The 22,287-nt window shown below is 38.9% G+C and overlaps 1 protein-coding gene across 3 annotated transcripts in view; it reads left to right on the forward strand.

The window, feature by feature from the left end:
- Window positions 1–22,287, forward strand: part of Mon2 (MON2 homolog, regulator of endosome-to-Golgi trafficking) — a 75,406-nt gene that overhangs the window by 24,450 nt on the left and 28,669 nt on the right. For all 3 annotated transcript variants that reach the window (XM_057758258.1, XM_057758259.1, XM_057758260.1), the window contains 16 exons: window positions 543–637; window positions 1,213–1,338; window positions 2,448–2,642; window positions 6,589–6,713; window positions 7,182–7,318; window positions 8,439–8,592; window positions 10,208–10,434; window positions 12,421–12,502; window positions 13,250–13,434; window positions 14,603–14,715; window positions 15,397–15,501; window positions 15,807–15,887; window positions 15,965–16,038; window positions 16,122–16,212; window positions 19,520–19,621; window positions 20,592–20,702. In XM_057758258.1, coding sequence (XP_057614241.1) covers window positions 543–637; window positions 1,213–1,338; window positions 2,448–2,642; window positions 6,589–6,713; window positions 7,182–7,318; window positions 8,439–8,592; window positions 10,208–10,434; window positions 12,421–12,502; window positions 13,250–13,434; window positions 14,603–14,715; window positions 15,397–15,501; window positions 15,807–15,887; window positions 15,965–16,038; window positions 16,122–16,212; window positions 19,520–19,621; window positions 20,592–20,702 — 2,003 coding nt within the window. The remainder of the gene's footprint in view (window positions 1–542; window positions 638–1,212; window positions 1,339–2,447; window positions 2,643–6,588; window positions 6,714–7,181; window positions 7,319–8,438; window positions 8,593–10,207; window positions 10,435–12,420; window positions 12,503–13,249; window positions 13,435–14,602; window positions 14,716–15,396; window positions 15,502–15,806; window positions 15,888–15,964; window positions 16,039–16,121; window positions 16,213–19,519; window positions 19,622–20,591; window positions 20,703–22,287) is intronic.

Below are 22,287 nucleotides of genomic sequence, written 5' to 3' on the forward strand. Positions count from 1 at the left end.
CTCTGTGGATCCTGGGCAACAGACTCAGATATTCAGGTGTGGCTTCAGCCACCTTTGCCCACAGACTATGTCGTCAGCCAAGAGAATGGTCCCAATCATAATAGTGTTTAAAAAATGCTGTGAGCATGGCAAACCATTGCAGCTGATTCTTAGCTGATGCAGCCATGACTCACAGTTAGAGTGGCAGGTCAAGCCGTTCATCTTTTGGAAGCTAAGAAAAGGGAGGGGAAATGGTTATGTGGTGAACTTTATGTTTGCTATTTATTACAGACTTAGAGCTATCATGTGATAAAGGAACTGACAAGAGACTGGGGAAATCAAATGTGTAAATAAAAGTAATAACCTTGTTAAAATGTATGTAAGAAAATGGATATTCAAAATTCTTATGATATTTTATATAATATATCAATTTTTCACTTTGGAGACATAGTTATGAAATTATTAGATTATGGTTATATAAGAAGAACGAATTTTAAACTCAGCATTGATTTGCTAAAGGTCATTTTGAAGTCCCTCCCATCCCTGGCCTGTTTTGATTGCAGACGTAGAACCACCAGTGCTGGTCCAAGGAAACAGTAACCGAAGGTCTGTCAGCACCCTGAAGCCTTGTGCTAAAGATGCATACATGCTTTTCCAGGTATTTCAGTTGACAAACATAATATTTGCTATTTTAGAATTTATGTCTGATATAATTTCTAATGCAAAAACTATTAAATAAATAGTCAGAATTAGTATTAAAGTAGTTCTAAAAGACTGAAGAAAGACTTCTGCACCTACTGTAAATCTGACTAACAGCGAAATGGTGTGGCTCACTTTAAGGAAGTGAAATTAAACTCAGAACTAGAAAAATAAGTATATTAGGGATGACTAATCCTACAAAAACATTCCTTTAGTGAGGAAAGTTTATGTAATAAATTTGCTGTCTACATAATGTAATCTGATATACAAAAACCTTACCTGATTTGGCATGACTAAATCATTTTAAGTACAGTAAGATTAGAAGTTTATTTGTCCATAGTTATCTGTTTATTGTCTAGTTACATGCTTCTATAGAAATTTACTGAAATCTTCTGAACGTATAATATGTCAAAATTTGAATTACTTACTGGTAGTTAATTTTTAAGAAAAATAGGTTTGTTTTGCTGTAGTCTCATGATCTGTGAGTTGTGGAAGCATGCTTCATTGTAACCCATGATGCTGTTTATCTCCCAGGACCTTTGTCAGTTGGTTAATGCTGACGCCCCTTACTGGCTCGTCGGCATGACCGAAATGACTCGGACTTTTGGCCTGGAGCTGCTGGAGTCAGTCCTCAATGACTTCCCACAGGTCTTTTTACAAGTAAGCTCATCGATATTGTCTCGTCACAAAATTAGTGTTAGTTTCTCATAGATATTTGTCAAGTCAAGAAATAAACATGCATTTTTTCCATGTTTGAAGATGCAAAAACATAGCCTTAGGCTTCAAACAAAACTACTCTGTGACATTTGTTTGTTCTCTCTTTGAGAGTTTAAGGTATGTTTTCTTGGTAGTATTTTTGTTCTTTTTTGACAAGGGTTTTACAAGTGCAGCTGCCTCAGTCTCCTGAGCACTGGGGTTATCATTATTCTTTTGATTTAGTAACTTAATGTTTTTTATTGGTCTGTCTTCCTCCTGTCATCTTCCTGTCTTTCTTCCTTGCCCCCAACATTTTAAAATTTTATCAGATTAAACCTTACAAAATGACTTAGGCAGATTTTCCCAAGCCTAGAGTTGTGAAAGTAAAGCTGTTTCTTTTCCTCTCCTTCTCTTTTTTTGTAATGTGCAAGGCTGTTTTGCTTGAGTGTATGTGTACCACATGCATGCAGTGTCCATGGTGGCCAGAAGAGGGCAGCAGATCTAACAGGCGTTAGAGATGGTTGTTAGCTACTATGTGGGTGCTGGGAATTAAACCTGGGTTCAAAATCTAAAATCAGAGTCAGAGCCAGTGCTCTTAATCAGTGAAATTATCTGTCCCGTCCTCCAAATAAACCTTTTCTTAACAGAATCTTCTTGAAATATTTCCAATTTGTGTTTAGTCCATTTAAGAACAGTGCACATTTCAAGCCTTTAAGTTATGGTAAGAGCTGCATGAGACCTTACTGATTGGCAATGGTCAGATTCTGGGAGAGGGGCAGGTGTCGTATCCAGTTGTATACCCAGTAGTGAGTGTCCAGTCTCTGATATTTTCAAACCAGATTACACAATTGGTACTAGTTAAAAGTGTTTGGGAAACAAGCAAAAGAAAAAGGAATGAATATGGGAAAGAGATTTGTAAAGAGAAGGGAGGGAGACTTTGTAAGGATAGGAGGGAAATAAGCGAAGGCGGAGGAGTATGAGCAGGCTGCATGATGTGCGCTCTAAAGTTAGCGCGGCTGTGCCTTGGAAGGATGCTGCAAACTAAGTGAATTCTTCTTTTCCTTTGCAAACAGCATCAGGAATTCAGTTTCCTCCTCAAAGAAAGAGTATGCCCTCTTGTGATCAAGCTCTTTTCTCCAAATATAAAATTCAGACAAGGTTCCAGCACTTCATCTTCTCCAGCACCAGTTGAAAAACCGTATTTTCCCATCTGCATGCGTTTGCTGAGAGTGGTGTCTGTTCTGATCAAGCAATTTTATAGTCTTTTGGTAAGTGTTAGTTTCCAAACATGTTTGTACATGTAACTGCATGCAGTGTGTGTTAGCGTCTTGTCTCTCTGACAACTTAAAGCGGGGAAAACGTACTCTTTGGCTCAGGGTTTCACAGGTTTTGATCCTTAGCCAGCTGATTATATTACTTGGAGCCTGAGTTAGGCAGAAATGTCAACGATTGTGGGGGATGTCACAAAGGCTGCTTACCTTACAGTAACCAGGAAGCAGTGACCATGCTTCTAACCTCAGGCCTCCTCCATCTCCCCTGTTTATTCCACCTGGGTTCCCAGCTTTTGTTGGAGGTATCACCCACATGCAAGGTGAACTCTCACATGTGAACCCAAATGTGCACCCCATGAATGCCGTAGGTGTTTATTAATTCAATCAAGTTAGCAGTGGAAATTAAGCATCATTTTTTTAGATAAAATATATATATATATTAGAATATTATATATGTTAGAATATTATATATATGCATCTTTAATTGTATATGGCAATGAAGATGATGCTAGTACAATTTGATTTTGCCTCCATGATTCCTGCCAAGCATTCTTTTGTACTATCAGATCAAGTGTTAACTACATTGAAAATAACAAATCATAATAGTATTTTGAAAATGTGTCTGACCTCTCATACTCCCACACATGGTCTCAGGGAACCCCAAGGTATTCAACAACCATTTTGTCCCCACTATTCACTAGCTCAGCTTTTCAGGTTGCTGAGAGGCGAAGGTGAGTGATTGTCAGTTAGTCTCTTCAGGTACTAGAGTAGTACAGGAAACCGAGTTAAAATATGTCCTGTACTTTGCTTCCTTTGACTTCTGACCTGAGTACATCTTTGTCTTTTGGATCATTAACAGTGTCTGCCCAGATCCATTTTTCTTAAAGGTGCCCTTAAGGAGTTCATAAAAATTAATTAATTTTTAACTTAAAGTGGCTGTCATATCTCTTTTCTGACCTTGATTTCCTTTAGGAAGGAAAGAATGGGTTTTTAATTACGTATCCAATTTAATCTTTCACCTTTATTTTTTCTTTTTCTTGAGGCAGGGTTTCTCTGTGTTACAACTCTGGTTGTTCTGTAGACCAGGCTGACCTTGAACTCACAGAGATCAGTTTGCCTCTGTCCTCTAAGTGCTAGGATTAAAGGTGTACGCCACCACACCTGGCTCCCTTTCACTACATTTTTAATTTCACATTTTTTGTGTATTTTTGGTGTATTCTGTGAGTGTATATGTTCTCTCTGTGTGTGCAGGTCAGAGGTGGACATGAGGTGTCTCCATCAGTGTCTCTCCACCTTACCTTTTGAAAAGTATCCCACACTGAACCTGGACCTCACAAATTTGGCTAGGCTGGCTGCCCACCCATCTCTACCACCCTAGTACTGGGGTTACAGATATCACATAAGCCACGGCACACTGCTTTTTTAATGTAGGTACAGGTGGTTGAACTTGGGTCTTTATGACTCCCTCAGAAAGCAGTGACTGACTGAGTTACCTCACTAGCCTTAACGTTTCACTTCAGTGCTAACATTTCTCTAAAGATTTGTCACTGACAAACCCATTAGCACCTAAGCCAGTGGTTGCCATGTGTGCTTGATGCTGTCAAACATTTATCTGATGTTTGAATTTCCACCTGCATAATTTTGACTTTTTCTTTTTATAAGACAGGATCTCCTATACCCCACACCTGAGATGATAATTTCCTTGTGCCCCAGCCACTATCAAATAATCACTCAGAGACTCATATTAATTATAAATGCTCTGCCAATAGCTCAGTCTTATTACTGTCTCTATAACTTAGCTCGTTTCTATTAATCCATGTATTGCCACATGGTTCATGGCTTTACCTGTCCTCTAGCATCTTTTTCTTGGGTGTCTCCCTGGCGTCAGCCTCGACTCCACCCTTCTTTGAGTTCTCAGTTTGGTTGTCCTGCCTAGATTTATCATGCCTTGCTATAGGCCAGTTGGCTTTATAATTAACCAATGAGAATAATACATATTCACAGTGTACAGAGGATTATACCACAGCATTTTCCCTTTTCTGTCTAATTAAGAAAGGAAGGTTTCAACTTTAACATAGTAAAATTATATACATTAAAACAGTTATCAAATCTTTGCATTTGACAAAGTCAGAGAAAACATTTAATTATCCATCCTATCTTGATGAGTCTAAAGTTTTATATCTAATTTACCCTTTCATCAACTAAGAAAAATTGTAACTATGACTATCTAGTCTTCAAGTCCATCAAAGACACCAGAAGGATGAAATGTTACATAATGACAGGGACATCAGGCTGCCTGGACAGTCACCAAAAGTTTCTCTGTATGTCGGGGCATCTAACGTTGGCCTACAGGCCTACTATATTTGACAAACTTTCCTGTGAAGCAGGGAATTCTGAAAGGACCATCCTGCTTTGTCTTAGCAAAGTTTGATAGTTGTATATCTTGTGTCCTGCTTGTCCAGTTTGGACAGTAACTTTCAGCAAATGAGGCAAGGGCAGTTTCTTTGCACATATGGCTAGCTTTTGCCATCGAGAAAAAACTCCATAGGGAGTTTCTTCAGTGCCTTTTCTTCTTCTCTGGATACATTGGTACTGTCAGAAGCAGATTGTCATGAAAAGTCTAAGTTATTAAAACATTTTAAATGCCATATTCTGTAGGTCTTTGAAATGTTTGAAGAATACCTATCTATCTGAAATATATCTCTGTATACCTAAGATGACTATAAGTTTGACTATTATAGATGACTATTAATCTGTATTTCTTAGTTATATATTACATTTTTAAATGAGTTGTATAAACATAATACCTTAAACAAGAGTAGAGATATACATATAACAAGATTAACTTTAAATTTGTATCAATAAACCAAAATCCATACCAATGGAAAATATTTTGAGATTAACTGTTGTTTTTTTTCTATTAAAGTAGATTTGATAATCTACTCTTTTTTTTTCTATCATAATAATCTACCCGCCCCCCCTTTTTTTTCTCCTTCCATTTCTTGGGAAGTTGCTTCTCTTATCCTTATGGTTACATCCTACTTTTTTAAAGCACCTAATAAAGATACTGGAAGGCATTAGAAAACAACAGTAGCTAAGGCGTGGCTCTAAAATACTTTATTAGAATCACAGTCTCTTTATGTATTTCTGGCTGTTTTAGAATTAGATATGAAGAGATCTAACTGTCTCTCTTTCCTGATTGTTGAGGCTAAAATCTTGAAGGCTACTTTATTTCCCCAGTTTCTTGCCTCATTTTGGGGCATCCACAGCTGAAACATGCAGTTACTAGCTGCACTCATGAGGAATCCATTTGATTTAGTAATCTCAAAGTCAGCTTCGTTCTACCTTCCATAGTTCCTGCTGTTTACTTGACAGGTAAGTCACAGGAGTAGTTCATTTACTTTTATCCTGGTTCATTTTGTTTGTCACTCGGTAAATCATGGATGGTATGCTTTAGCCATTGTTTATTATATAGAGAAGTTGTTAATAATACAGTCTGCGTTGGCTAAAGCACTAGGCCCTGTGCTATGTGCCTCACCTGCCTGTGTCTGTGCGTCCATCAGCTGCTGCAGGTTTCTCATTGTTTTTCCATTCTTGTTTTGTTTTGTTTTTTGAGACGGTCTTGCTGTTGTAACCCAGGCTGGCACCATCATACCAAACTGCCTCTTTGCTTTCTAGGAATCCAGTGTATAACATGTAGAGTGTTACTGAGGTGCAGATCATACATCTGCGAGCAGTTTGTAGGACTAGAGACAAGATGTGTATCACGTTTTCCAAAGCCAAGGGTTGGAGCTCATCAGTACTGCAGAAAGATGTTCGAGAAGCTGCAGCCGTTTCCAGCTAACTCTTCTTATTCACCGTTTTATCCCAGTTAAGGTGATTTGACAACATTATTATCATTTCTTTTGACTCAACGAAATGTTTAAACTCCTGTTCTTTTTAGGTAACCGAGTGTGAAATATTTCTGTCACTGCTGGTCAAGTTCCTGGATGCAGATAAGCCACAGTGGCTTCGAGCTGTTGCCGTGGAATCGATACACAGGCTCTGTGTGCAGCCTCACTTGTTAAGGTAAAGTGTTCTGTCAGATGACTAGCTTGATCACTGCTGAGTTTAGAAGAGCAGGGTACCTATTTGTAAGAGTTAGTGATGCTTCTTAAAGAAAATGGTGTTTGTGTGTTTGCCACACCAGGTGGAAGCTTGGGAAAGAGCTGGGAGAGTCAAGCACATGGGTAATGATTGCCATCATCTGCTAAGCAAATACAGCCAGTATTTCTTTTCTTTTCTTTTCTTTTCTTTCTTTCTTTCTTTCTTTCTTTCTTTCTTTCTTTCTTTCTTTCTTTCTTTTTTTGTTGTTGTTTCTTTCTGAGTTGAATCTAAACCCTTGTCTCTATCCAAATTAGAGAAACCACTCCGGTGTGATGGATGACACCAAATATAGGATTGTAATAGTAGCAATCATTTATATTTACTATATAAAATGTGAATATTATAATACAGTCAAATGCCTTTCCCAGAATGTTTAAAATTTCTTCACAGGTCATTTTGTCAGTCGTACGACATGAAGCAGCATTCCACCAAGGTCTTCCGCGACATTGTGAACGCGCTGGGGTCTTTTATCCAATCTTTGTTTCTTGTCCCTCCTACTGGAAACCCTGCTGCAGCCAACCAAGCTGGTAACATTGTGCTCAGATTTGTCTTCATTTTCTCCCTCCATTTCCAGTACTCACCGTTAGGAGAGAAGTCTTTTGTCTATACAAACTTGAAACACCTGAGTGTGCTGAGAGCAAAGAGTTTTTAAATATTAAAGAAATATTTGACCATACCACAGCAAACTAGTTTATTTTCTTTTTCAGAATAGATATTCTTCTCTGATATACTTTTATTTTCTCTGATTACATAGGGTAAAAGTTTAGATGCTATCTTTATTTTTGAAAAAGTCTTTGTTGGATCCTTTTAAGGAGTCTGGACATTTAACCCTTAGGATGTCTTTTAATCTCTTAATAGAAGTTGTCTTGCATGATTTGAGTTTGTTTGGAAATCAGTGTATGGCTTCTCTTTCCTTCTGTGTGTTTTCACTGCTACTTTGAACTACCTGATGAATGGCCTTTTAGCTCTTAAGAGTATTAAAAATTTGTGTTTGTTCTTAGAACTGCGTATGTGTTCATATATGTGCAGGCACAGACTCGTGTGTGTATGTAGGCCAGAGGTCAACCTTGTCATTTCCCAGGACTGTCCATCTTGTATTTTGAGACATTTTTGTTTTACTGGGACCTGGGGCTCATTGAGCAGGTGGGGCTGGCAGGTTAGCACCGCTGGGATCTGCCAATTTCTGTCTCCCCAGTGCTGGGGTTGTAAGTGTGCATCACCAAGCCCAGGTGTTTTGTGGGTATTGGGGTGCAAACTCAGGCACTCCTCTGTATATCCATCAGTTTATTCATATTGGAGCTGCTCTGTTGAGTTGCTGGGGTTTGTTCATTTATTATGGTTCAGTATAACCTAACATGCACTATTTTCTTTGAGATATGCGTATAAATCTTATATGGTACTGGGGAGCAAACTCAGGTCCTCGTGCTTATGTGACCAACACTTTACCAATAGACCTAACTGCATAGGCTCTCTAATAACTTTTATGTTTAAAAAAATTGTTGTAAAGGAATAGGCTCTCTGGGTAAAAGAGAATTATGAACATCTTGTTTTCATAGCATAGTCTTTAAGTCTGAGTAGGTGTTGGAATTTATTGACTTACAACCAACCAATAAATTGGTATCTTTGCTTTTCCTCCTTGTTTAATAGGAAACAATAATGCTGGTGGCCCAGTCTCAGCGCCAGCCAGCTCAGGAATGGTGGGGATTGGTGGAGGTGTGACTCTGCTGCCAGCATTTGAGTACAGAGGAGCTTGGATACCTATCCTGACTATTACAGTCCAAGGCAGTGCGAAAGCCACCTAGTAAGTAGTGTCAACATTGCTTTATAATAAATGACACTACTGATGATAATATTTAACTTTAAAATACTTCTGTCCAGATTATATTAATGTTGCTTATACATTTTGGAGCTTTCTTTCTTTTGTTTTAAGGATTCTAAACAGGACTAAATTTTGTTTTTTTTTTTCTGTGTATAGCATTATAAAGCAGAAATATGAATTTATTTACCTAAGAATTGACTCGGTTGTTTATGTAGCTTCTTAGTTAACTATATGACTTGATTTTTAGACCTCTTGGATATAGCTCTTCCAGAATTAAATTCCCTTTTGGCAAATTCATCTTTCTTTAAACTAATTTCTCCAATATATGAGATGAAAGTTGTTGTATAGCTGAATTTCAGGACTCTGTGTGTGAGAAAAAGTATTTTCAATGTTTAAGAAGTCAGTGAGATCCTTTTCTCTTCTGGTTATTTCCAGTCATCATGTTTTATTGCAGCAAAAAGAGCAGACTAGAAGGACATGTATTCTAGGGCTCTGTTGTCCACAGGGTCTGCGGGAGCTGCTGCTCTGTAAGCTCCCCTTTTCCTGCTGCAGAGCACAGGAAATTTGGACAGAGTCATTTCACCTCATTTTTTGACTGTTTTTTTTGGTGGGGGTATTATATCTAAATATAGCATAATCTTATGAAGGTTTATGCCTATGTCCCTAGGAGTTTTGTAGTTTCTTTTATATTTATATTGATTTATTTTGAGCTAGTTTCATATACAAGAGGTAGGCTCTAACGTCTCTTTTTCTCTGGGTGTGAGTATAATTAGCCCAATGTCATTAATTCTTTCCAGTTGAATTACTCATTCTTTGTGTTGTTAGCTTGAGAAGTAACCATTTGGATGGATTTAGAACCATAATTCCTCATTTGTCCTAATTTAGAACATAAGATTTATTGTCTTGCCTTGTGAACAATTCCTCCTATGTACTAGATTTGAACTCGACACAGATGTCCCTCAGTGTTATTTGCACATTGGCTGTCTCTGAGGTCACTAGTGACCTGGATGTCTTAGTTATATTTTCTCTGACGTAAAATCATCTTCCTCTTCGTAGGTTATTTTGTTTTATTATTTTATCTTTTATGACACTTTATCTTAAAAGTAAGAGTTTGAGAAGCATTGTACTGTTTTAATATATTTTATGTTAGCGTTTATATTGCATATCAAAAATAGTGAAGATATCAGCACATCTCAAAAAGAAGTTATGGTAGCAGTCAGGCCTTCATTTTTATAATAATTTTTTACGTTAAAAAATACATTTATTGTATGTGTGTGCACACATGTATGCACCATAACACATGTGTGGAGATTAGACACAGCTTGCAGGAGTCAGTTTCCTCCTTCATCATGTGGATCAGGGGATCAAACTCAGATCATCAGACTTGGCAGCGAGTGCCTTTATCCCCTGAGCCATCTTCAGCCCCTCTAATCAGTTTAAAACACGGAAGGGAATCCTTTTCCGAATCAAGCAAGCTCAGGAATATCCCTTTATTTTTGTTTTTTTAGAGTCTACAACTTATGGAAATAGCTTTTTATGTTTTCTTTCCTGTGTCTTCTCATTAATGCCTTAATTTTTTGTGTGTGTGTGATTTCAGCCTAGAAATGCTGGACAAAGTTGAACCCCCAACCATACCAGAAGGCTATGCCATGTCTGTGGCTTTCCACTGTCTATTGGATCTTGTCCGTGGAATCACCACTATGATAGAAGGAGAGTTGGGAGAGGCTGAAACGGAGTGTCCTGCTGTCGTTGAAGAAGCGCACTCTGAGTCATCAGAACAGCGGGGCGTGCAGTCAGTGTCGGACCCGGCAGATAAGGAGACAGGTATGCTATGATTCTCTGCCTGCCTTGGTTACTTCTCAGTACTTTGAAGTTTAGGCAGAATATAGAGAGATGTTCCTGTGTTATCATTTGCTCTTACTGCCCAGTTATTAACAAACACTTTATCATGTTGGTATTACTTTCCTCTTTATTTGTATACATACTATTATCTTCTTTTCTGATCTGTTGGGAGAGACCACTTGTTCATTTCTAGCTGCCCAGAACCAAAACAATCACACAGAAACTGTATTAGTTACAGCACTGCTTGGCCTGTTAGCGAATGCATATTTCTATCTCACTCTTATCTCTTAAATTAACACATTTCTATTACTTTATATTTTACCATGAGGTTCGTGGCCTACCAGCAAGGTTCTGGGTGGCAGCTTGCATCTTTTGTCTTTTCCCTCTGGAGGCTCCATGGTGTCTCTGCGACTCCACCTTTTTACTCCCAGCATTCAGTTTGTTTTCCCCCTGCCTAGCCTATCACAGGCCAAGGCAGTTTCTTTATTCATTAACCAATAAAAGCAACACATATACAGAATGACCTCCCACACCATTGAAATATTTAAGATTAGGTTCTAGACAGGATGTCCCACTACCCCTTAATATTTGTATATTCATTTCTAGAACTGATTATAGTTCTCCCCATTCTGATGCAGTTACTAGCAGAAATTAGGGTCAATCCAATATTTCATCTAAGCCCTGATCATACAGATTTTTGCCGGTTGTCACAGTGTTTTTCCTTGTGGTTCCTTGTTTTTTTTTAATTTATTGCTATATATGAATATTTTCCTGCACTGTAGAACACAGTTCTTTAGTTCTGGTTTTATATGACCTTGAAATTTTAGAAGGATATATCCCAAATTGGTTTATTCATTTCTAAGATTAGCACAGGGCACTTACTGTGTTTAATTTAGCTACAGATTTGATTTATCAGTATGTGTGGAAGCAAAACTATCCATTTGTATCATTTTTGGAAATTCTCACTTTGGAATAAAGCTGGATTTTTATTGATTCCAAAGAATTACATTCAGTTGCCATTGGTTTTGGTGCGGTGCTCAGAAAAGGCTTGTGAAGCTGGGCGGTGTTCTTTTGACATTTCTGATGCTCTCTTGGTACCCTTGCGTGTAACACTGCTGGATGTTCTACCCTCATCTCAGGTATTTCTTGTTCAGGCCAGGTGTCAGTCAGTTTCCAAGGCGCCCTGGGATAGTACTGAGACTGGCATATGGGCAGGAGATGTCCTTCTTGCTTCTTGGTGAAGAGGCACACATACCGCAAGTCTGGATTTGAAAAACGTCTGCTTCCTTACATAAAAGCATCGCCCCAGCCTCTGTAGTCCTCATTCATTTCTTTTTTTCTTTTTTGTTTTTTATTGAGACAAGGTTTCTCTGTAGCTTTGGAGCCTGTCCTGGAACTAGCTCTTGTAGACCAGGCTGGCCTCAAACTCACAGAGATCTGCCTGTCTCTGCCTCTTGAGTGCTGGGATGGCGTGCGTCACCACTGCCCGGCTCCTGATTCATTTCTACATGATCAATTTTAACTTTATATATTTCTAAATCCCATCTCCAACAAGGAGGTACCCAGTGGCATTTTATTCCTGTGTTTACTTGCTGGATACTCAGCAGATGTAACAGTGTTCTAGCCGAGCAGATATTCCAGACAGTACTCTGCACTGATTTCCAGCTGATCACACAGAGGACAGTTTGGTCTATTGAAGGCTTAGGGAAGAGGAAATGACATTATGTATTTTTTAAAAAGGTATTGGTTAAATGAGGTATTGAAGTATCTTGTAATGAATATTTTTAAACAACTTTAAGAGTTTTTTATTATGAAACTATCACAGCTTCTATATTTTTGTTCTTTGGGTATTTTAAATATTAGTGTTTGGTGTCTAATAACTAAGCTGTTACTAGACTGTTGAGTTTTATAGATTGACAGTTCACTGTGGCAGGTATAACATGATTGAGTGTTGTATTTCTTTTGAAGTTAGTAGAGCCGTGTGGGAAGAGATGGTGAGTGCCTGCTGGTGTGGTCTTCTCGCTGCTCTCTCGCTCCTGCTCGATGCCAGGTATTAAGTCATTGCAGTTAAAACCAACACTAAATTTCATTTGTCCAGAGAATTTATTTCCTGTCTGTAGTTTTCTGTATGATTAGAGCTTTGTTGCCCATTTTTCATTTCATGTGCAGTATTATAATTTATGCGCACACTGCCATGGTAGAATCAGGATGATTAACATTGTCATCACCTCAACATTTCTTTAAGAATGTCACTCTTTGTCACTCCCTCTTGGAGCCCATGTTTGCTCTGAACTCCCACTGGAATTGTCACAATGCTTTAGTCAAAAGTACATTTTCAAATTACAGGACACTTGTATCATGCCGAGCCTTGCCACTGCTTTTGCAAAGATGACAATTTGCTTGATACTTCTCTCAGAATGAACTGGTTTTAAGATACTTGATGCAGGGGTGGTGGTTCATGCCTGTGGTCCCAACACTTAGAAGATTGAGGAAGCTGAATTGCACTGAGTTTGACGCCATCCTGGACTACAGACCCTGTCTCCAAATAAATAAATAAATAAAATGCTTAATATTTTTAGTTAAATCTTTAAGTTCTCTATCTTTTTTTTCCAACTAAGTATGCATTACACTACAGAGTTCAGTTTTTTAGATATTAGGCTAATTGGGTAAAGTTCCATCCTAAGTATATTGGTTTTAGTTTTTCTTAAAACCTCACTGACTATGTAAGCCCACATCATGTTTTAAAGTGTAACTTAAAATAAATTAATCGGATAAACAAAATGCCTTATCTTTTCAGCACAGATGAGGCTGCCACTGAGAATATTTTAAAAGCTGAACTGACTATGGCCGCTCTGTGTGGAAGACTGGGCCTTGTCACGTCAAGGGACGCCTTTATCACCGCCATCTGCAAAGGCTCCTTGCCTCCACATTATGCTCTGACCGTATTGAATGCCACCACTGCAGCTACACTTTCCAATAAATGTAAGAATTCAGCCGTGCAGCTTTCTCTCCGTCCAGCGGGATGACACTGCAGAGAAAGGACGATAGGACTTCCGAGTTCAGGCCTCTGCTGTCCTGTGCATTGATTGTGTTACTATTTTCCTGCCTCTCCATTCTGTCCACCTCTTTAAAATAGTTTGTTAGTTTTTTTTTTTGTTGTTGTTGTTGTTGTTGTTGTTGTTGTTTTTTGTTTTTTTCTTCAAGACAGGGTTTCTCTGTGTAACTGTCCTGGAACTCACTCTGTAGACCAGGCTGGCCTTGACCTCAGAGATCTACCTGCATCTGCTTCTCAAGTGCGGCATTAAAGGCGTGCACCACCACCATCTGGCTATAACAGTTCTTTTTTTTTTCCTTTCTTTTTTTTGAAGGTGTATTTATTATGTATACTGTATTCTTGCCTGCCTGCCAGAAGAGGGCACCAGATCTCATTATAGAAGGTTGTGAGCCACCATGTGGTGGCTGGGATTTGAACTCAGGACCTCTGGAAGAGCAGCAAGAGCTCGTCATCTCTGAGTCATCTCTCCAGCCCCTTAAAGCAGTTCTTTCATCTCTTTAAAAGGGAAGAGAGATGATGGGACTTAGGGTCATTGGACCCAGTGTGGCCCCATGGAGTACGCCTCTTTTCTGCTCTTCACTGAAAAAGGGGTGGAGAGAGGAAGAATATAGCGATAGCGGTTTTAAGTAATAACTATGCAGATAAAGTAATGTGATTCTGGCACTGTTTTTCTGTTTGGCTTAGTGGTTCTTACACTAACCTTCAAAAACTTATTTTCTTGGCTAATACTTTGAAAACACTTGGGTTTATTACATTTAATCTGATACTCAGATTTCATACTCAAAATTTATTTGGCTCTAACTAGAAAAGTACAAATAGATACATGTTTAAAATATTTAATGTGTCCTAATTCTGTTTTGCTTATAAATGAGCTACCAAATTTCATCATTTTAACAATTTATATAGAAAATTACTTTATATTTGCTTCTTTTTTGTACCTTAGGAGTTTTCAGATGTTTGCATGCATCTGGATAAATAGTACTGCTGTGTAATTATTACTGTTGAGCTTTATTCAAATTAATACTTTACAATATAATGTTACCTTAAAAGAACAAAAAGCGGTATCTTGCATTAAGTCTTTCCTTTTTGTTCTAGCTTATTCTATCCAGGGCCACAGTGTCATGATGATAAGTCCATCCAGCGAGTCCCACCAGCAAGTTGTGGCAGTGGGTCAACCTCTGGCGGTCCAGCCTCAAGGGACAGTAATGGTAATGCAATTAGGGTGTTGGGGGTTAATTTGGTTACTGATGAACAATCAGTGAGGCCTATTCTACTCTTTCTTTCTTTTTCTTTCCAAATATTATTACTTAGTTTCTTTTACCTGAAGGATATTTCAGAACAAACTTGTTAACTATTTTTTTTGTCATTCCCATAACCAACATAGTAATGGAACTTCTCTTGTGCATGTTTATGTGGTGTGTGTTCACATGTATATACAAACGCTGGCACATGTGTGTAGGCCAGTGAGTGTGTACATGTGTTTGTGTGTAGAAGCCAAACATCGTCATCTGCCCTTCCTCTGCTGCTCCACATCACCGTCTGATGCAGGGTTCCTAGCTCTCCTGTTAGTCTAGGTAGGCCTGTCTCCACCTCCCGATGGCTGGAGTCACAGGCAAGTCACACGCCCTCCCAACATGTATGTGGGTTATGGGGATCTGAACTCCAACCCTCACACTTACATGGCAAGCATTTTACTCAACCATTTCCCCAGCTCTGATAACACAACTTTTAGTTAGGCAAATTTGTGTTTTATGGAACTATCCAAACTTATTTTCTTAATATTCTTGGTTTTTATTTAAGACAATCTTTGAATGCATTCATGCTGATCTGTAAGCTTTAATTTTTAAGACTCTATAGCAGCTGCTGCAAATCTGTCTTTTTCAATATAGCTGACTTCCAAAAACATCCAATGTATGAGGACGCTGCTTAACTTGGCGCACTGTCACGGTGCTGTTCTCGGAACATCTTGGCAACTTGTTTTGGCAACTCTTCAGGTATGTTGTAGCGTCAGAGTCTAGGTTTATGACTGCTAACAAATACACAGTGCCTGTGGGTCCTCTAGATACACCTAATAGTGTGAAAAAGGAGAAGATGAGGAGAAATAAAAGGCTTATGTTTTAGGAAGTAATGGACTACTTATAATGCCCTAAGTTCTACTGCTTCTGCATGCTGTAATTATTTTATATGAGTGATACTAATTATTTTCATTTTAATTATTAGAAACTTGCTAATTTTAATTTTTATTGCTAGCTATTTTATTAGAATTTTTATAATTTTATAAACTTGTTTTAATTCTCAGCATCTTGTGTGGATTCTGGGACTAAAGCCTAGTGGTGGTGGTGCCTTGAAGCCTGGAAGAGCTGTAGAAGGACCCAGTACAGTAAGTGACAGCTCTTCCTATCCAGTGGGCACTTCTTCAAAAGTCACACTTTACATTTGAATTTATCCTTCCTTTAGGTTCTGACAACAGCAGTGATGACAGATTTGCCAGTGATTTCCAACATACTTTCAAGACTGTTTGAGAGTTCACAGTAAGTCTGGGTTTTAAATTGACAGCCACATTGTTCCTAGCTATATATTTGAGATGAAATTGTCTTTTTCATTTTTATTTTAGGTATCTTGATGACGTATCTTTGCATCATTTAATAAATGCACTTTGTTCCTTATCTCTAGAAGCAATGGATATGGCCTATGGAAACAATAAGGTGTGGTAGTTTACATTTCTCTTTGGTTACACAGTGTATGAATGACCTTAGTGTTTGACTGGTGGAACTGGTGTATTGTAGCAGTGGCCTGTTGGTGTTTACCATTTGTAGAAGGAGGAATAAAGAGGGCATGATGTAGCTTGTGATTGGTCTAAGTGTATAGTAGAATTTAAAATCATGTCCCTTTTTTCTTATGTGCTGAATAGTCTTAGTATTTTACAAATAATGCAACACAGTTTTTATAACTAGCTTTCATAAAACATCTTGATAGTATTTGTTGTATTTGACATTTATGATTTGGGTAATGCAAGATTGCAGATAGGAAAAGTGTGTGGCAGATTTCGGTGGCTGTGCTGTGCTGTGTGTGCTGTGCTGCCTTCATGGGAATGGAAAATCAGAGGCTCATTGTTTCCTTCTGACGAGAGTGATGCTCCTCACCTTGCAATTAATCGTTTTCATTGTCCATTAATTAAGTAGAATAGGACTTCTTTCTCTTCTGTCAAGTAAGTGTAGAACAGTACTTCTGATATTAGCGTTCAAGAACATTTCTTTGTATATTCAAAATATTTTCTATAACATTTGTAAAGCACAGGAAAATTTGAGCATAGTCATATTTTAGTAATTGCTTTTTTAAATGAACTGTTCATTCAGTAGTAAAGTGCTTGCCCTCACTGTGGGAAGCTTAGGGTTTGATTCCATCACAACAAAAGTAAACACCAAAAAAGTGAATAAGAAAATGAGAAATAAGTTACTAGCTGAGAGAGTGACTCACGGTGCTTGTCTAATGGACATGTGGCACTATAAAAAAAAAAAAAAACCAGAATGACGTCCTATATACATTTTAAAAACCATATGTATGTATTCGTTTGCTCAGGTGCCCTTGGAGGCGGAAGGTCTTAGATCCCCCTGGAATTACAGGGTGAGCCACCAGTGTGGGTTCTAGGACCTAAATTTCACTTCTCTGCAGGAGCAGCCAGCACTCTTAATCAATGAGCCACCTCTCCAGCCCCCTTTGTACATTTAAAAAATATGGATAGTTTGATCACTTCCAAATATATGAAGACTATTCAGCTTTTTAATAATAACTGTACAGTCTCAAGCTATGTTGTCTTCAAAGTTCTCAATCATCTTTCTGTTCTCTGTGGCTTGTCATCTTGGTTTATGTGACTCATCTCTTCTCTTCCTGGAGCTGAATAGTAGCTCGGTTGGTAGAGTGCTTGCCTAGTGTGCATGAGACCCTGAGCTGGATCCTTAGCATCACATAAAACAGATATTGGCAATGCACACCTAAATCCTGCACTTGAGAGAAGATACAGGCAGCAAGATCAGAAGTTCAAGGTCATAGTCAGTTAAATCTTTATAATGTCAAGGTCAGCCTAGACTACTTGAGAGGCCACAAAACAAGGCAACAATAGTTTTTATTAGGGACGAAAGAGTTAGCTCAGAGGTTAAGAGCGTTGGCTGCTCTTCCGGAGGACCCAGCTTTGCTTCCTGGCACCCACATAGCAGCTCACAGCCATTGTTAACTCCAGTATCGGGATCAAAACTCTCTTTTCTAGTCTACTAAGGCACTGTAGTCACCTGATAAACAGACATATGTGCAGGCCAAGTACCCATACACATACAAAACTAAAAATAGAAAACAGAAAAAGACTAGAGTATGGTTTTATGCATCATATATCTAGTTATTTGCATGAACACTCAGGTGTTTAGAATAATGTATTCTTTGTTCCAAATCCAGGCAAGAATAACATTAGTTACAATAGTAAACTAATCAGTTTATTGATTATCTTGAAAAATCTTACATCTTGAAATTCAATCTCAATATAAAACTATAATATTTTAATAGAGTACCAAATGAAATACAAGCAATTTTACAGTGCTTTGTGAATTGTATTTATTTGGTAAACACAGCATGCTTGTTTTCATGTTTGACATTTGACTATGTGGTCTAAAGAAGATAAGAGGTTTCTCATTTAAAAGTGAATTGATGGCTGTGGATTGAAAATAAAAGTATAGAAGATAGACTGTAGAAATGTCCTCCATGGGCAAGATGCTCTCGTTGTGCTGAACTATCATCTCCGGTCTTTCTTCCCAGTGGATTTGTTAGAGTTCTTCAAGAAAACTCAAATCCTTTTTGTTTTTTTGAGACAGGGTTTCTGTGTAGCCTTGTTTGTTCAGGAACTTGCTCAGTAGACCAGGCTGGCCTCGAACTTATAGACCCACCTGCCTCTGCCTCCTGACTGCTGAAATTAGAGGTGTGCACCACCACTGCCTGGTGAGAACCCTCAGATATTAAGAATGCTTACTGCTCAGGGAAGTGCATCTGTTTAACTGGCGATACAGACTCATTTTTAAAGGGCCAGTTTCTTATATATGTAGTATATAGATGACCATGTTTTTTTTTTTCTCTTTTTAGATTAAACTCTTGTTCATTATGTCTCTTTTTCTGTTTGAAGCACAAATCTAAAACTAAACTCTTTTTCTAAGTTCATATTCCTGCATGGTTAATTTATTGCAGTATTAGAAAAAACCCATCGAAATACTTATGGAGCTTTTAAAAAACTTCAAATTAATTAAAACTTATTTTGTAAAACTATTCAGGCATGAATCCAGGACAGGTATATGTTCTATTAAATGCTGCCAATGATTGTGTGTATACCCTGTTTGTTGAAGGGAGTCATCACTTGTGGAGATATGCTTTTACCATGTACTTTCTGACAAGATCTCGTCTATATACTATTATCTCCATTTTACACATTAAAAATTTCAGTAGATACTGTAATTCACATAAGCTATGTAGCTATTCAGTGGCCTAATCAAGATGAGATAATCAGGCATTTAAATCTTTGTAGACATCAGTCTTAACCTTCTGCCATATTTCTCCATAAACATGAATTTTCTACTACATTCTTTAGGTACGTATGATTAGCTTGTGCCACAGTTGTCTTAGAATCCTGGGGTAGCTTAATTTATGGCTTCCATTGGGAAGAAAAAGATACTATTAAACATTTTCATGTTGCAAATGTTTTCAATACTATACAATGTTAGTATAGAATTTTTTAAAATTGGATTTGTAGGTCTCTAAGATCTGTAATTTATTCACACTTTGTGCCAGTATAATTTGGGGGTAACTTTAGGAGCTGTTCTGGGATAGCAAAAAGACTTGTCATGATAATAAGTTCTGTTGCATTTACTAACTTTACATATACGGACTAGTCATAATTTAGACATAGTGATGTTATTTTATTCAGTCAGATCTCAGAATTCTCTTTACCATATCAACATGTAATATGTTTCCTCTTAGGAACCATCTCTTTTTGCTGTTGCCAAACTATTAGAAACTGGTCTAGTTAATATGCACAGAATAGAAATCTTATGGAGACCTCTAACTGGCCATCTGCTGGAGGTGAGCTCTCTTTCTTAACTACTACTTACTTTTACTGAGAAAGGCATGCACACTGATTGTATGAGTCAACCTAATGCCAGACAAACTTTCCCCTCTTCCTCCTTGCCCCTTATATTTTAAGGACTGTTGTTGTGTAGTAATTAGCCCGGGGAAGGGTTTATGAAATAAAAATGATAAACTATGACGTGTGAAATAGCAGTGACGTCAGCTCTCTGTCAGGAACGGTTTCCTGTGACCACAGTCTCTGAGTCATCTCAGTCAGGTGTATCTGAGATGTTGAACAGTCTGGGGTGAGAGTGATTTTTCACAAGTTTGCTGTGGTGGAGGTCACGTGGGAGAGCTGCCACTAAGTCATACATCGTGGCAGAATTTTAACTAGATACATCTCTTCTTCAGCTGGCAGTGCCTTGAAAAGTAGCTGGAATTTAACTCCAGCTGCTTCTGTTGGTACATACGTTTGTGTGTAGTTTGGGGACCATAGTAATTTAATGTCATTTTAGAAACCTGAGAAAGATAACTATTCTTCCTAAAATTTTACCCATTTTTACTGGGATTAAATTTATCAATAAAGGATATGTGCAGATTTCTCTGTGATTAAACCACCCTATCAGGTGGATTATCATTTCAAAGGTTGAAGCCTTGGGTTCAATCCCTAGCACCCAGGATAAGCTTGTTTCTGCTCCCTCTGGTGACGTGGGTTCCTCCAGCCGTGGAGTCCTTCCTTTCCTGTGACTTAAGTCTCATCTTTTGTCTTCTGTCTTTTTCTCTGTTGCCTCCCATGGCCTTTATTCAGAAGGTAAGCTTACAGAAATTTTTGGATATAGTTTTTCTTTTACTCTTTTAAGTTGTAAAAAAAAAAAAATACCAGAAGCTGTAATATGGCATTGTTTTTTCTGTTCTCTGATTAATGTGTGTTTTTTACCTTATGTATACAATGAAATGTGGTTTTATTGACCATGTGTTTCTTCAGGTGTGCCAGCACCCAAACTCTCGAATGAGAGAGTGGGGAGCAGAAGCCCTGACGTCCCTCATTAAAGCAGGGCTGACATTTAACCACGAGCCGCCGCTGACACAGAACCAGGTAACCATCACTCACAGACACAGTTTCATCTCATGATAGTCTACTAGTTTTTCGAGACAGGGTAGCTTTGGAGCCTGTCCTGGAACTAGTTTTTGTAGACCAGGCTGGCCTCAAACTCACAGAAATCCACCTGCCTCTGCCTCCCAAGTTCTGGGATTAAAGGCGTGCGCCACCACCGCCCGGCCCTAGGATAAATTTTCTTTTGTGAGACAGAGTCACCCATAGGGTGACCTTGAATTCTTGGGCCCCCTGTCCTTACAGTGCAAGAGCTGGGATTTTAAGGTGTGTGCCACCAAGCTAATATCTAAAACAGAATTCTTAAACAATATTCTATCTTACTTGTAGGCTGTGGGCTGCTTATTAATGTAACAGTTTTAGGATTTGTTCATAAAAACATTTCAGTGATGCTGAATGAAGTTAGCAACTGCCCTGGAGTGGTTCTCTAGCCCATGGATTGCCCTCCTCATCAAAGGGCGTCCCCTGGCCTGTGCCTGCCCTTCTAGGACCCGCTCCTCTTGCTGCTCTCCCAGGGACAGGGTGTGTGTGTGTGTGTGGTGTGTGGGTGTGGGTGTGGTGTGTGTGGGTGTGTGGTGTGTGTGTGATGTGTGTGTGTTGTATATATACTGTGTGTTGGGTCCCGTGTGTCAGTTGTGGAGGCCAGCGGTGGGATGTCTCCTCTCACACTGTCCACTTCACTTTTGAGACAGTCTCCGTGAGTCTGGAGCTCTCCCTGCTGCTCTGTTCTCTCCCCACCTCCAGTGTGCTGTGCCTGCCTTTCTCTCTCTGTGGTGCTGGGGATCTGAACTCAGGTCCCCATGGCCACACGGCAAGGCTTTTACCCTCTGAGCAGCTCCCCAGCTCCAGTAAACCAGATTCTATTTTTAAATCATTTATTATGTTTTATGTTCAGAATTCCCTTTTGTACTTAATTTTCTCTCTTTCCTTTATCTTTCACATATATTTTAAAGTTTTTTTTTTTAAATTCACTGAAGTTTCACTGTTTCAAGATTGAATAAAACAAGCATCTAACAGCCATTATGGTTCCCTTTACCATCTTACATCTTGTGAATGCATTACACAGTGAATTCACATGCCATTGTTGAATATAGCTGCTAGAATAGGTGCTTGGTACCACAGAGAGGCCTCTGCTCTTTTGGAGCTGCCAGCTACAGTGATTCTTTTTTTCTCTGCTGCAGCTTGAAGGGTTTGCTGTTTGTTTCCTCTTTTACTGATGGTAGACCCTGAACCCACAGCTGTGTCCATCACGCTGACTGCCAGTGCTCCCCCACTCAGCTGCATCCCACAGCTGTGTCCATCACGCTGGCTGCCGGTGCTCCCCCACTCAGCTGCGTCCCACAGCTGTGTCCATCACGCTGGCTGCCGGTGCTCCCCCACTCAGCTGCATCCCACAGCTGTGTCCATCACGCTGGCTGCCGGTGCTCCCCTACTCAGCTGCATCCACTGCTCTTGATGTTCGAGGACAGGCTCTTGCTATAGAGTCCTGGCTGGCTTCAAACTCTCAGTCCTGCTGTCTTTCTCTCCTGAGTATTGAAATTGTGCACATATGCTGTCATGCCTGGCTCTG

The sequence above is a fragment of the Chionomys nivalis genome, chromosome 25, assembly GCF_950005125.1.
Source record: "Chionomys nivalis chromosome 25, mChiNiv1.1, whole genome shotgun sequence".
NCBI classification, from domain to species: domain Eukaryota; kingdom Metazoa; phylum Chordata; class Mammalia; order Rodentia; family Cricetidae; genus Chionomys; species Chionomys nivalis.